Source organism: Amia ocellicauda, chromosome 14 (assembly GCF_036373705.1).
Source record: "Amia ocellicauda isolate fAmiCal2 chromosome 14, fAmiCal2.hap1, whole genome shotgun sequence".
NCBI classification, from domain to species: Eukaryota; Metazoa; Chordata; class Actinopteri; order Amiiformes; family Amiidae; genus Amia; species Amia ocellicauda.
In genome coordinates this window covers 4,338,228-4,352,753 of record NC_089863.1, presented here as the reverse complement: position 1 = coordinate 4,352,753, position 14,526 = coordinate 4,338,228, and the positions used below count along the sequence as shown (strand labels likewise).

The 14,526-nt window shown below is 44.5% G+C and overlaps 1 protein-coding gene and 4 non-coding genes across 7 annotated transcripts; all 5 read right to left on the bottom strand.

Moving 5' to 3' along the window:
• Window positions 1-847: 847 nt before the first annotated feature.
• trnar-acg (transfer RNA arginine (anticodon ACG)) lies at window positions 848-920 on the bottom strand. The gene has a single exon. It is a non-coding gene; the product is annotated as a tRNA-Arg (tRNA).
• A 1,516-nt stretch (window positions 921-2,436) lies between these two features.
• On the bottom strand, window positions 2,437-2,509 carry trnar-acg (transfer RNA arginine (anticodon ACG)). The gene has a single exon. It is a non-coding gene; the product is annotated as a tRNA-Arg (tRNA).
• A 1,516-nt stretch (window positions 2,510-4,025) lies between these two features.
• trnar-acg (transfer RNA arginine (anticodon ACG)) lies at window positions 4,026-4,098 on the bottom strand. Its single transcript has one exon. It is a non-coding gene; the product is annotated as a tRNA-Arg (tRNA).
• Window positions 4,099-5,614: 1,516 nt separating this feature from the next.
• trnar-acg (transfer RNA arginine (anticodon ACG)) lies at window positions 5,615-5,687 on the bottom strand. The gene has a single exon. It is a non-coding gene; the product is annotated as a tRNA-Arg (tRNA).
• Window positions 5,688-9,190: 3,503 nt separating this feature from the next.
• LOC136768370 (membrane-spanning 4-domains subfamily A member 4D) lies at window positions 9,191-14,260 on the bottom strand. Of its 3 annotated transcripts, none has more exons than XM_066722541.1 (7): window positions 13,157-14,260; window positions 11,465-11,615; window positions 11,263-11,373; window positions 10,901-10,954; window positions 10,533-10,691; window positions 10,169-10,291; window positions 9,191-9,878 (listed from the first exon to the last, which is right to left on the bottom strand). In XM_066722541.1, exons 2-7 carry the CDS (start codon window positions 11,606-11,608, stop codon window positions 9,831-9,833), a joined length of 639 nt encoding a protein of 212 aa, XP_066578638.1. In that variant the 5' UTR covers window positions 11,609-11,615; window positions 13,157-14,260; the 3' UTR covers window positions 9,191-9,830. The 3 variants fall into 3 exon arrangements, with proteins under 3 accessions (XP_066578638.1, XP_066578639.1, XP_066578640.1); XM_066722542.1 differs by having other exon boundaries at window positions 13,463-14,260; XM_066722543.1 differs by lacking the exon at window positions 11,263-11,373.
• Window positions 14,261-14,526: the final 266 nt, after the last annotated feature.

Sequence of the window (14,526 nt, the reverse complement as noted above, 5' to 3'; positions counted from 1 at the left end):
CTTTCATATTTTGCCTTTGCTTGTTGTAGTGATGAGAAGGGCCAGAATGCATTGTACATTCATTTGTGCGACATGTATGGAGGATAATCCAAGGCAGAATTAAAAATAAATGCAGAGAGAAGATAATAATAAATACATGAATTATACATGTTGAACACAGAAATAAATCAATGGAGATTCATATCAACGTATTTTTTAATTCGATTTCTTAGCAGACACCATAGCCAGGGTGACTTACAGATGTTAACGAGATATTACCACATTTTGTTTTCCTTACACTTAACCCATTGGCATGGGTGGGCATTAACTGGTGCAATCTAGCTAAAGTCCCTTGCTCAAGAGTAGTAAGTGTACCAGAGATTGCACACACCGTGCTGTGCTACAGGGTACAGAGCCCAAACCACTACTCCACACTGTATTCAAAAGTGATTGTCTATTCAAATGAATGTAGTGTTGTGGAAGTGTCTTATTGTAACAGAGTCTTATTATGAAAGAATTGAGATTAAACGGATTAAGCAACATGTCAGGATATTGGGTGTCAATGACACATTAACAGTGTCGACAAGGTGTGATACAAGTGCGCATTTCTGTTGACTACGGTTCAGGTGAGAGGCAGCAGTCGGGTACAGGTTGAATTGAATGAGCAGATGGAGCCATGAACACATTGAATGTATGTTGCACCTCAGTCACACTGGTGCAATGGTTTGATAATCATCATGGAATGAGATTGGAGTGTGGTAGCGGTGACTTTGATGGTCCTCCCATGCCTGGTCCGGCACACTATGATGTAGTGTTGCTGGTCGCCAGATATGAGAAGAAAACAGTGAGAGTTGGGTGTAGATGCTGTCGAGCCAGGTAGGAGTCGAACCTACAGTCTTCTGATTCGTAGTCAGACGCGTTATCCATTGCGCCACTGGCCCCACGTTTGGACGCACTCAAGCAATCCGATGGAAACAGCTTCTTCTGTCCTGGAACAGGGTATCAGTGAACCCAAAGGGATGCAAAGTTCAGAGCGAACCTGCAGCCGGCGCTGCACAGGGCGGTGCTGCCACAGGAAGCAGCGGGGAATTAGCTCAGATGGTAGAGCGCTCGCTTAGCATGCGAGAGGTGGCGGGACCGATGCCCGCATTCTCCAGAGCTCCTTCATCTGCTACCAGACCCGTCTTCAGCCCGCAGGACAGCCCTGCTGAGATCCTCACAAGCATACGAGGGGTCGTCATTTTTCACTTCTTGATCACAACCACCATACCATTCGTAAATATATCCACCCCAATGTATTCACAACAAGAACAATACAGTGTATTCTGTTTTGAACAAACAGATGTATTTAGACATCATCTAATATTCTGTATCAGTTCATATTACTTCGCTCTATGCTATAAAATATTACATTTTTACATAGATCTAAGAAAAAACGTATGTCCGTATGTAATACCAATTTTATGTTCACATTTCCCTCTGTGCCTTTACAGTTCTTCGTTGACATTTTTTCTTCTTTTCTATTTATATTTCCTCCTCTGCATTTCGTCTACTCTGTAAATAGAGATATAAAGAGAAAAACACCACCTCACCTTTTCAACTCACGTTCTCTTTCATATTTTGCCTTTGCTTGTTGTAGTGATGAGAAGGGCCAGAATGCATTGTACATTCATTTGTGCGACATGTATGGAGGATAATCCAAGGCAGAATTAAAAATAAATGCAGAGAGAAGATAATAATAAATACATGAATTATACATGTTGAACACAGAAATAAATCAATGGAGATTCATATCAACGTATTTTTTAATTCGATTTCTTAGCAGACACCATAGCCAGGGTGACTTACAGATGTTAACGAGATATTACCACATTTTGTTTTCCTTACACTTAACCCATTGGCATGGGTGGGCATTAACTGGTGCAATCCAGCTAAAGTCCCTTGCTCAAGAGTAGTAAGTGTACCAGAGATTGCACACACCGTGCTGTGCTACAGGGTACAGAGCCCAAACCACTACTCCACACTGTATTCAAAAGTGATTATCTGTTCAAATGAATGTAGTGTTGTGGAAGTGTCTTATTGTAACAGAGTCTTATTATGAAAGAATTGAGATTAAACGGATTAAGCAACATGTCAGGTTATTGGGTGTCAATGACACATTAACAGTGTCGACAAGGTGTGATACAAGTGCGCATTTCTGTTGACTACGTTTCAGGTGAGAGGCAGCAGTCGGGTACAGGTTGAATTGAATGAGCAGATGGAGCCATGAAGACATTGAATGTATGTTGCACCTCAGTCACACTGGTGCATTGGTTTCATAATCATCATGGAATGAGATTGGAGTGTGGTAGCGGTGACTTTGATGGTCCTCCCATGCCTGGTCAGGCACACTATGATGTAGTGCTGCTGGTCGCCAGATATGAGAAGAAAACAGTGAGAGTTGGTTGTAGATGCTGTCGAGCCAGGTAGGAGTCGAACCTACAGTCTTCTGATTCGTAGTCAGACGCGTTATCCATTGCGCCACTGGCCCCACGTTTGGACGCACTCAAGCAATCCGATGGAAACAGCTTCTTCTGTCCTGGAACAGGGTATCAGTGAACCCAAAGGGATGCAAAGTTCAGAGCGAACCTGCAGCCGGCGCTGCACAGGGCGGTGCTGCCACAGGAAGCAGCGGGGAATTAGCTCAGATGGTAGAGCGCTCGCTTAGCATGCGAGAGGTGGCGGGACCGATGCCCGCATTCTCCAGAGCTCCTTCATCTGCTACCAGACCCGTCGTCAGCCCGCAGGACAGCCCTGCTGAGATCCTCACAAGCATACGAGGGGTCATCATTTTTCACTTCTTGATCACAACCACCATACCATTCGTAAATATATCCACCCCAATGTATTCACAACAAGAACCAAACAGTGTATTCTGTTTTGAACAAGCAGATGTATTTAGACTTCTTCAAATAGTCTGTTTCAGTTCATATTACTTCGCTCTATGCTATAAAATATTACATTTTTACATAGATCTAAGAAAAAACGTATGTCCGTATGTAATACCAATTTTATGTTCACATTTCCCTCTGTGCCTTTACAGTTCTTCGTTGACATTTTTTCTTCTTTTCTATTTATATTTCCTCCTCTGCATTTCGTCTACTCTGTAAATAGAGATATAAAGAGAAAAACACCACCTCACCTTTTCAACTCACGTTCTCTTTCATATTTTGCCTTTGCTTGTTGTAGTGATGAGAAGGGCCAGAATGCATTGTACATTCATTTGTGCGACATGTATGGAGGATAATCCAAGGCAGAATTAAAAATAAATGCAGAGAGAAGATAATAATAAATACATGAATTATACATGTTGAACACAGAAATAAATCAATGGAGATTCATATCAACGTATTTTTTAATTCGATTTCTTAGCAGACACCATAGCCAGGGTGACTTACAGATGTTAACGAGATATTACCACATTTTGTTTTCCTTACACTTAACCCATTGGCATGGGTGGGCATTAACTGGTGCAATCCAGCTAAAGTCCCTTGCTCAAGAGTAGTAAGTGTACCAGAGATTGCACACACCGTGCTGTGCTACAGGGTACAGAGCCCAAACCACTACTCCACACTGTATTCAAAAGTGATTATCTGTTCAAATGAATGTAGTGTTGTGGAAGTGTCTTATTGTAACAGAGTCTTATTATGAAAGAATTGAGATTAAACGGATTAAGCAACATGTCAGGTTATTGGGTGTCAATGACACATTAACAGTGTCGACAAGGTGTGATACAAGTGCGCATTTCTGTTGACTACGTTTCAGGTGAGAGGCAGCAGTCGGGTACAGGTTGAATTGAATGAGCAGATGGAGCCATGAACACATTGAATGTATGTTGCACCTCAGTCACACTGGTGCATTGGTTTCATAATCATCATGGAATGAGATTGGAGTGTGGTAGCGGTGACTTTGATGGTCCTCCCATGCCTGGTCAGGCACACTATGATGTAGTGCTGCTGGTCGCCAGATATGAGAAGAAAACAGTGAGAGTTGGTTGTAGATGCTGTCGAGCCAGGTAGGAGTCGAACCTACAGTCTTCTGATTCGTAGTCAGACGCGTTATCCATTGCGCCACTGGCCCCACGTTTGGACGCACTCAAGCAATCCGATGGAAACAGCTTCTTCTGTCCTGGAACAGGGTATCAGTGAACCCAAAGGGATGCAAAGTTCAGAGCGAACCTGCAGCCGGCGCTGCACAGGGCGGTGCTGCCACAGGAAGCAGCGGGGAATTAGCTCAGATGGTAGAGCGCTCGCTTAGCATGCGAGAGGTGGCGGGACCGATGCCCGCATTCTCCAGAGCTCCTTCATCTGCTACCAGACCCGTCGTCAGCCCGCAGGACAGCCCTGCTGAGATCCTCACAAGCATACGAGGGGTCATCATTTTTCACTTCTTGATCACAACCACCATACCATTCGTAAATATATCCACCCCAATGTATTCACAACAAGAACCAAACAGTGTATTCTGTTTTGAACAAACAGATGTATTTAGACTTCATCTAATATTCTGTTTCAGTTCATATTACTTCGCTCTATGCTATAAAATATTACATTTTTACATAGATCTAAGAAAAATCGTATGTCCGTATGTAATACCAATTTTATGTTCACATTTCCCTCTGTGCCTTTACAGTTCTTCGTTGACATTTTTTCTTCTTTTCTATTTATATTTCCTCCTCTGCATTTCGTCTACTCTGTAAATAGAGATATAAAGAGAAAAACACCACCTCACCTTTTCAACTCACGTTCTCTTTCATATTTTGCCTTTGCTTGTTGTAGTGATGAGAAGGGCCAGAATGCATTGTACATTCATTTGTGCGACATGTATGGAGGATAATCCAAGGCAGAATTAAAAATAAATGCAGAGAGAAGATAATAATAAATACATGAATTATACATGTTGAACACAGAAATAAATCAATGGAGATTCATATCAACGTATTTTTTAATTCGATTTCTTAGCAGACACCATAGCCAGGGTGACTTACAGATGTTAACGAGATATTACCACATTTTGTTTTCCTTACACTTAACCCATTGGCATGGGTGGGCATTAACTGGTGCAATCTAGCTAAAGTCCCTTGCTCAAGAGTAGTAAGTGTACCAGAGATTGCACACACCGTGCTGTGCTACAGGGTACAGAGCCCAAACCACTACTCCACACTGTATTCAAAAGTGATTGTCTATTCAAATGAATGTAGTGTTGTGGAAGTGTCTTATTGTAACAGAGTCTTATTATGAAAGAATTGAGATTAAACGGATTAAGCAACATGTCAGGATATTGGGTGTCAATGACACATTAACAGTGTCGACAAGGTGTGATACAAGTGCGCATTTCTGTTGACTACGGTTCAGGTGAGAGGCAGCAGTCGGGTACAGGTTGAATTGAATGAGCAGATGGAGCCATGAACACATTGAATGTATGTTGCACCTCAGTCACACTGGTGCAATGGTTTGATAATCATCATGGAATGAGATTGGAGTGTGGTAGCGGTGACTTTGATGGTCCTCCCATGCCTGGTCCGGCACACTATGATGTAGTGCTGCTGGTCGCCAGATATGAGAAGAAAACAGTGAGAGTTGGTTGTAGATGCTGTCGAGCCAGGTAGGAGTCGAACCTACAGTCTTCTGATTCGTAGTCAGACGCGTTATCCATTGCGCCACTGGCCCCACGTTTGGACGCACTCAAGCAATCCGATGGAAACAGCTTCTTCTGTCCTGGAACAGGGTATCAGTGAACCCAAAGGGATGCAAAGTTCAGAGCGAACCTGCAGCCGGCGCTGCACAGGGCGGTGCTGCCACAGGAAGCAGCGGGGAATTAGCTCAGATGGTAGAGCGCTCGCTTAGCATGCGAGAGGTGGCGGGACCGATGCCCGCATTCTCCAGAGCTCCTTCATCTGCTACCAGACCCGTTTTTGTTCGGTTTTGAAAATGTGCCATTCAGACGTGTACAACAAACTGGTGCACAAAGTGACTTTTTGTGATCTTATACACAATCCCATAACTAGGCACTGTGCTCCTGCTCAATGGTGTTTTCTGGGCTTTTTTTACTTTCCCAATGTTTGAAGTACTGTTATTAAGGCTCTATGCTGCTTTATTATGGTTTTAAGGTGCAAATTATATTGACAGAACAGCTGTTAAATGATCTGCTGAGTGTGGCATGCTGAATTGAGATTCTATTCAAAAATGAATAGCATTTTGTAGAGATTCTCAGGACCTTGGGGTGATTGTTTCAGTCACTCCAGTGTACCATAGGACACCAGGACAATGTTGCTTTTGACCTCTCCTGTCTTTGTACTACATTGGTTAGAGCCCACCTCTGAACAGTGATACAAATTCTCCCTCCATACACTCCTGCTTTCCATACAATTAAGAAATTGTCTGAGTGGAACAATTGTGATTTCAGTTCACGTGACCTCAGGCCCCTCCTCAATGCCACGAATGCTGGTTGGCTGACCATCATTGCACAGGACTGCAGAGCAGCGATGTGCCCTGCAAGGAGGGAAAACATCCAGTGTGATGTTCAAGACAACTTGAGGTCTGATGGACTGTTGATGAGTGTGGAATATACTGTGTTTGTGCAGCCAGTCAGCCTCCTGTGCACCGACTACAAGATACTGGCCAAAGCACTGACGCTCCGGCTGCAGCGGCCACTCCCTCAAGTCGTGGGTCCCGACCAGGTCTGTGGTGCCCGGGGGAGATCGGCGGCCGACAACGCCATGCTGCTCAGGGACGTCGTGGCCTACTCGAACGAGAGAGGGCTTCCCCTGGTCCTAATCAGCTTGGACCAGGAGAAAGCCTTCGACAGAGTGGGCCACGAATACCTGCAGCTCGTTATGGAGAGGATGGGTCTCGCTCTTGGCCTGAGGAAGTGGGTCAAGATCATCTACAGCGGCCTAAGCAGCAGGGTCCTTGTGAACCGCCACCTGACCGAACCATTTCCGGTCAGGTAGGGGGTCCGGCAGGGTTGTCCCCTGTCGGCCCTGCTGTACGTCCTCTGCTTGGAGCCGTTCATGCAGGCGATCCGCCGGGACGTCCGGGTGACAGGTTTCCATCTCCCGGGTTCCGGCGGAGAGCAACTGAAGGCCCTGGCCTATATGGACGACGTGGCCGTGGTCTGCACGGACGCTCCGTCCGTGGCCAGGGTCGAGGAACTGCTGGACGGCTTCTGCAGGGCGACGGGGGCCGCTGTGAACAAGGCCAAGAGCGAGGTCTACCTCTCCAGGGCATGGCCTGTCGGCCGGGGCCCGCCGACCGTGTTCCCTGTGAAGCCGTCTATCAAGGTTCTGGGGATCACGATCGACGGGACCAACACGGGCGCCCGGAGCTGGGAGGAGGCCATAGCGAAGGTCCAAAGGAAGATCCACGGCTGGAGCACAAGGACCTTGACGATGGCTGGTAAGGTGCTGGTCGTAAAGGCCATCCTCTTCCCGATACTCCTCTACGTAGGAATGATCTTCCCCCCAGACAAGGTCATCGCAAAATTAGTGACCCGAATTATATTTCGGTTTGTCTGGGGGAGCAAAATGGAGAGGCTGAAAAGAGTGCAGATGGTGAAGGGTACCCTGGATGGAGGCAGGGGGGTCCCGGACGTTGTGCGGCTGATAAAGGCGCAGGGGCTGGCCTATGTGGTCAAGAACATCCAGGCTGCTGGCAAGAAGGTGAGTTTCATGAACCGCTTTTATTTTGCCAGCAGCCTGAGACCATTCGGCCTCTGCGCCATGGATAACACCAGGCCGCACTCGTGGGATCCCCCGCCGTTCTACAGGGCGCTCCGAGCCTTTGCGCTCGAAGTAGGCCTCCATAAAGTCGTGCTGGCCTCCTGGGATTATAAGACCATCTGTAGTCAGATGAGATCTGCCCAGGAGACCAGCCGGATAGAAGATTTCCCTCCCGAAACCTGCCGGTTTATCTGGGCTAACGCTACGCACGTTTGCCTCACGAACACGCAGAAAGATGTCTCCTGGATGGCTGTGAGTCGGTGTCTCCCCACCCGAGTGTTCATGCACAGAAGGGGCATAGCTCCTTATGACACCTGCCCCTATAAGGGTTGCCTGGGGAAGGAGACGGAGGCTCACATCTTTAGTGAGTGCCCCTCCGCCCACAGGGTCTGGCTCCTGTTTTTTCCGTTCCTCCACAGGTTCGCCGTTCCTGCGCGGGCGACCGCCCAGCAGATCTTGTATGGTCCGGCCAAGGGAATCTCTTCATCTACCTTGAGGTGCTGGTGGCGTGTCGTCTGCGCAGTGAAGCAGGCACTGTGGGAGGGACGGAACATCTGTTTGTTTAATAAGCAGGAGCTGGACCCGATCGTCATCGCGCGGAGGGGCATGGTGTTTGTAAGAGACTATGTCAATCTGGAGGTCCATCAGAGGGGCAAGGAGGAAGCCTACAAGAACTGATGTATACAAGATCTGGGGGAGCTTAGGATCCCATGAAGGGACCCACCTCCGGGGACGGTCAGTTCCCCCTGCTGGAGCCCGAGTCCAAGATCTTTTAAAGATTTTACGGCTGATTGTTTTTAAAAAGATTAAAAAAAAAACGAATCTTAATTGTTTTTAAAGATTTAGTTGTTTTTAAATCACATTGTTCAGGTTTTTTTTGGTATAGTTTTGTTATATTTTGTTGTCAAATACATTGACCGTTTTGGGTTTAATTTAAAATGCATTAGACCTTTTTTGTTTGTTTTTTATTTTTTCCTTTTAATTGTTTCTTTATTTTGTTTAATGCATTTTCAGTTATTTTCAATGTATTTGCCCTTTTGTTGGTGTGCAGTTTTTGCTTTTATCACGTTTGTTTTGTTGATTTGAGCACGTTTATTTTAAAGTTAATTGTTTTAGTTTGTGTTAAAATCACAAAGATTTTAAAACTTTTTAAGTGATTTTAAGGACTGACATTTTAATCACAAGTATTAAAAATTGAATTGTTTTTATTTACGTAAATGTAAAATACTTAAACCCAATAAACAGTATTTTACTGTGTTTGTGCTGCTTTTTTGACACTTTGTTCTTGCAGTGAGTTGTCTGCTTGGAGTCTTTTATTCTCTGTATCTACAGCATCATTGCATTTGTAAAGGACAGAGGTGAAATGGAGTGGTTTCTTTCTGGATATCCCTGCTCCTGAGTGATGTTCCATCTGAATTTGGTAAAATCATGGAAAGAATACAGCCCATGCTGTGATGGTTACGTGCCTTTTATGGTACATACTGTAATTATCATATCAACAGGTGGGTTAGCCATAGTAGGGTATATTGATGGTAGTAGTTAGTATTTATTGTGCCATTATGTAAAACAAATGATTGAAGTAACTTTTCATTAGGTAACAAGTTGTATGTTGTGATGGAAAGATGATTTCTGTGTTTCATGTTTTGAGTGTCTTGGTGCAATCTGCAAATTAAATCTGCCATTTTGGCCAACCTGTTTCAATTTAGGGCTGTGTGTTCATTGTTTTGAAAGTGTGAATTCTGCTTGGACAAATGTGCTCAAGCAATTAAGTAAAACTGCAATAAGGGGGTGGTGTTGTCAAGTACATCCACAGGGGCTGCTACACAAATAATTGTGGAGGTCGTCAGCTTCCCGACTGCCTCGCTCTGAGCACTACGGCAAGCCCAGCTGGAGGGAAAGGGTCGGCACGGGTCTGTGTCGCTCTGATGTTCCTCGTCCAATCGTCATCCATCTCTGACTGTCCCTGACTGAAACTCCTTTGTCAACAGTCACCGCTCCCCCACTGGACACCAGGACTCGCGCGTGGGCTGCGTATGTAGCGTGGGTCTTCAGTCTTTATTTTGGGGGTGGGGGTCGTTGTGGCCGGGTCCTCTCACTGCTGCGACTGGGCCGGGCCAGGAGCGTTCACCGTGATCACCGGCTGTGTTGCGAGAGATGAAGAGCAACAAGTTAGCCCACAGGATGGTAACGAGTGATCAATTCAATAATTCAGAGCTTAATTGGAAGAAGAGGCAGTAGAACAGTGACCTCGACATTAGAATCCTTCCATCAACATTAATATTAATAATAATAATAATTAATACCACTATAGGTAGTGCTACTACCACTATATTAATAGTGATCCTACAGCTTCCCCCAATAAGTGCCAGTGTGCCAGTGTGCCAGTCCTGCAGTGTGCCACTGTTCCAGGGTATCAGTGTGTCAGTTTACCATTCTGCTGGCGGGGCTGCAGCAGCGCACGGCCTTGCCACAGTAGACGGCCAGCGTGATGCACAGGACTGTGATGACCACTTGCACCAACAACTGCTCTGCGCTGATGTGATCAGTTATCTCCTGTGGACACACACACACACAGCTGAGCAGGGGGCAGGGAGAGAATTTCTGGGCAGTGCCAGTCCTGTACAGAACTTTCAGATTAATATTCTCAGTGACTTTGCAGCAGTCCAGTCCATTCCAGTCCAGTCCAGTCAGTGACTCTGCAGCAGTCCAGTCCAGTCCAGTCAGACAGACATAGGGAGAGCGAGAGTGAGAGAGAGTGAGAGATAACAGAGACCGAGAGAGAGAGTGCACTCACTGTGAGCTGCTGGCACACCCTCTCTTCAACCATTGTTTTGTTCCATCGCATCCAGCAGCTGTACATGATGGGGCTGTTGGTGTGGATGGCTAAGTTGGCGAAGATCAAAAAGACCGAGCACACACACCCAATGATCTCCATGGCCATGCAGGCCTTAATCTGCAAGAGAGGCAGAGTGCATATCATTATACTAATAGGTATTAGCAGCTCTCAATTCCATGATTTGTTTTTGTTTATTAAACTTCTGATGAGGCCTTTTATAATCAGAATTATAGTAGTTTTTAGTATTGAATTGATCCCACCGCCCACCACCTATAGGAATGCAGCCTCGACCCCTTAAATAATGGAAATTAGTTCTCGTGACTCACTCTGGGCATGTGCAGGTTACTTGCCGATATCGCAACACCACCTGCTATAATGGTCTGAAAAGACAGGACAGGGTTAGAGAGACAGGGGGAGAGGAGAGAGACAGAGAGCTGGACCGACACAGACATGGAAGACAGAGAGATGCACAGAGAGACAGACACAGAGCGACAGAGCAACAGACATGGAGAGATAGAGAGATGCTCAGAGAGACAGACATGGAAGGTCAGAGAGATGCACAGACAGAGACAGACGGACACATGGAGAGACAGACAGACATGGAGGGACAGAGAGATGCACAGACAGAGACACGGGGGGGCAGAGAGACAGACGCACAAACAGACGCAGAGAGAGACAGACGACGTACGATAAGGGAGCAGATCAGACGGACGATCATCATATCCAACTGCTCCATTTCGTTGAACCAGTTCATGAGTGCGATGCTGATCACGTGCACGCTGAGCATGATCTGGGTTATCTGGGGAGCCACAGACACAGAGTTAACCTCCCCCCACTCTGGGGACTGAGATATGTAGCCCCCCCACCCCACCACAAATTCCCACTCCTACCCCCAGCGCTTTGGGCTCCCCCTCCAGGAACTTTTGGGTGAAGCTGCTGTTCTTCTGGAAAGACACCGTCACCAGTGGCCCCTCCTCGGTGGCCGGGCGGGCCGTCTCCTCAGAGGCAGAGGCAGCGGGGGAGAGCTCCTCCATGATCGCGCTACACAAAGACACGGTGGAGTGGAGTTAGACACACAAACACACATGGACGATTGAAAATTGACGATTACACAGATAATTTAACATTTTTTTTCTTTGAAAGAGTGCAACCCCCCCATCTACCAGCATGCATGTGGACAACTCTGTGTTATTCTGCATTATTGTTTCTCTATCCGCCATCATGCAAAGTGTTGTGCCATATAATGCAAATGTACAAAAACATCTGCTGTTTGGCAAGTTTTGCTCAATCCAAAGAAGATCCCAAAAGTTGAATGTAAGCTGTGCAACTGAAAATATGTATATAACTCTGTATCAGGGTGAAAATATGTATATAACGTATGCATAATTTATTAGGCTTAATAGGCCAATTGCATCGCCCTGAAAGCAGCATACTGGACATGATCCCGTAGTTAGCAGCTCTGTAATAAGTTAATTGCAATTGACCCATTATTATTATCATCTCATCATCATCATCATTATTATGTATATTATTATGTATATTATTATTATAATATACCGAAAAATACATATTGTTGACACAAAATGTATAAGGGAGTATTTCACTTTGTTAACCCATCTGTATTAAATCTGAATACAAATGTTAAATATAAATGTTGAATCTAAATATCATATCTGATTGAAAATGTTAATGTAAAATCTTGTTTAATCCAATTGTTAAATCTAAGTCTAAGTTTTAAAACTAAATGTTGAATGCAAGTCTAAATATTCAATCTAAAAGTTAAATCTAAATAATACATCGAAATGTTCAGTTTAAATCCAAACGTTAAATCGAAATCGAAATGTTCAATCGAAATGTTAAACATAAACCTATATGTTCAATGTGAATACAGATGTTAAATATAAATGTTGACTCTAAATATCATATCTGATTGCAAATGTTAAATCTGGAGTTTACATAATAAATATGTAGCTAACTTGCACATACAGTCCCGCCCCTCTGGTGGCAGTGGGGGTGGGATGATCTCTGTAAATGTGCAGTGACAGCGAGTTCAATATTTCAATTGTTCTCTTATAAAAGTAAACCTAAAATAAACTTACGCAATTTTCATAAAATTAATATCTTATGAGGCATTCTAAAGTATATCGAATTGACTCAATTGCATTAAACTGCTCGAATCTCAGTGTGTGTCTGCGTGGGTCTGTGTTTAAAGGCGCAAGAAGTGCACACAATCGATATAAACCCACAGCTGGTACACACATACATACACAAACACATACGCAGCCTATCCATACATACATACACATACCATACATTCATACCCGTCGCTGCACATGAAATGTTCAATGAAAAAACCACGGACGGGCAAACGGAAACAAGACAGCATTATTATTATTATTATTATTATTATTATTATTATTATTATTATTATTATTGTTATTATTATTAATACTACTACTACTCATAATAATGATACTACTACTACTACTCATAATAATAATAATAATAATAATAATAATAATAATAATAATAATAATAGTAATAATAAGAAGAACAACAGATTAGTTAAGATTGTTACTTACATGATTGGACGACGTTTGCAGAATCACCACACAGACTAAATTTATGATTTCTTTACATGGAAACGGCTCAAAAATAAATACTACTTCAACGCATTGTTGCCGACAGGATGAGGTTGAATATATGGTTCATTCGGACCCGATCTGTGAAGCGTCTGATCGTCCCCAGAGTTCAAGGCGCAACTGGCACTGGAAAACTGGACACAAATAAGGACAGAGTCCAGTTTCAAACGGACCTTTGGACGCTGTTCGGTCGATCATTGCACACACGCGCACACATAACAGTCTCTTTGGCAAGGGCTGTCTTACCGGATGCGATTCTCTACTTTGCTTCCCAAAGTAAAAACTTATTTGAATCGTCTGCAAGTTGCAAAAGGAGCCAGCTTTTCAACTGAAAACAAGACGAGAGGAAAACATCTGCACTTAGCTGTGCCTCATTTCCGCCCACTCCCCCTTTCTGTGTTGAAAACACAGTGTGTCTCAGTGCGGGGGCGGTCAGAGACCCCTTCTGCAACTTCTCCACCATCTGCAGCTCTGCATTGGCCAGATGTATCGTGGCTGCAAACTAATGGACGGAAATCCAGTGTTTTGTTCACGCTGTTTTCATACACGCATGTCCAGTATAGCTTTAGTGTGAAGTACACGGTTCTGTGGGCGCTGCAATGGTACACAATCCGATTTCAAACCCAATGTGGTCCTCTGTGTGATTTATTTGAAACGTGAAAACGGGAAGGTTGTACGTAACATATGCAAACACTCTTTACACACCACTGTACTGTCGAACTGCAGCCCATGCAGAATGAGCGATAGACTCCTACAGGAGATGAAGGAGGTTCTAGCTAGAAGTCAAAGCGGGGGGCAGGGGGAAGGGAGGAAGCAATGGAAATAAGACCCAAATAGTGCCTCCCGCTATTGACAGAGCAGTTGTGAGGATTATTTAAGATTGAATTGTGGGAGAAAATTTAAATTTCGATTTGTGCATGATAATTATTGCTTTTCATGAATGCAGAAGTTAAAAGGGAGCAGTAGTTTCACCCCAGAACTGGGTGCATTACATGTAATATACAATGGCACGGGCTCTGCCCACATAATGCACACACTCCGGTACAGTCTCAGCTGAAATCTATTTGTCACGTGTGGGGTGGAGTATTTGATTTATGGAAAGCTTTTGAGATGCAAGTCAGGCTTGGTGAGGACATTTGCAAAAGTAAACCCCACTGGTGACAATTGTGCACTACAGCAGGTAGAAGCCTTACAGCACCAAAGTCAGCACCCTGCTGAAGCAAGTTAATACAACAGTATATTTTCTAAATCAAAGAGGGTACTGATTGACACAAGCCTAGTTGTAAATGCAAAGCTGGCATTATGCCTAT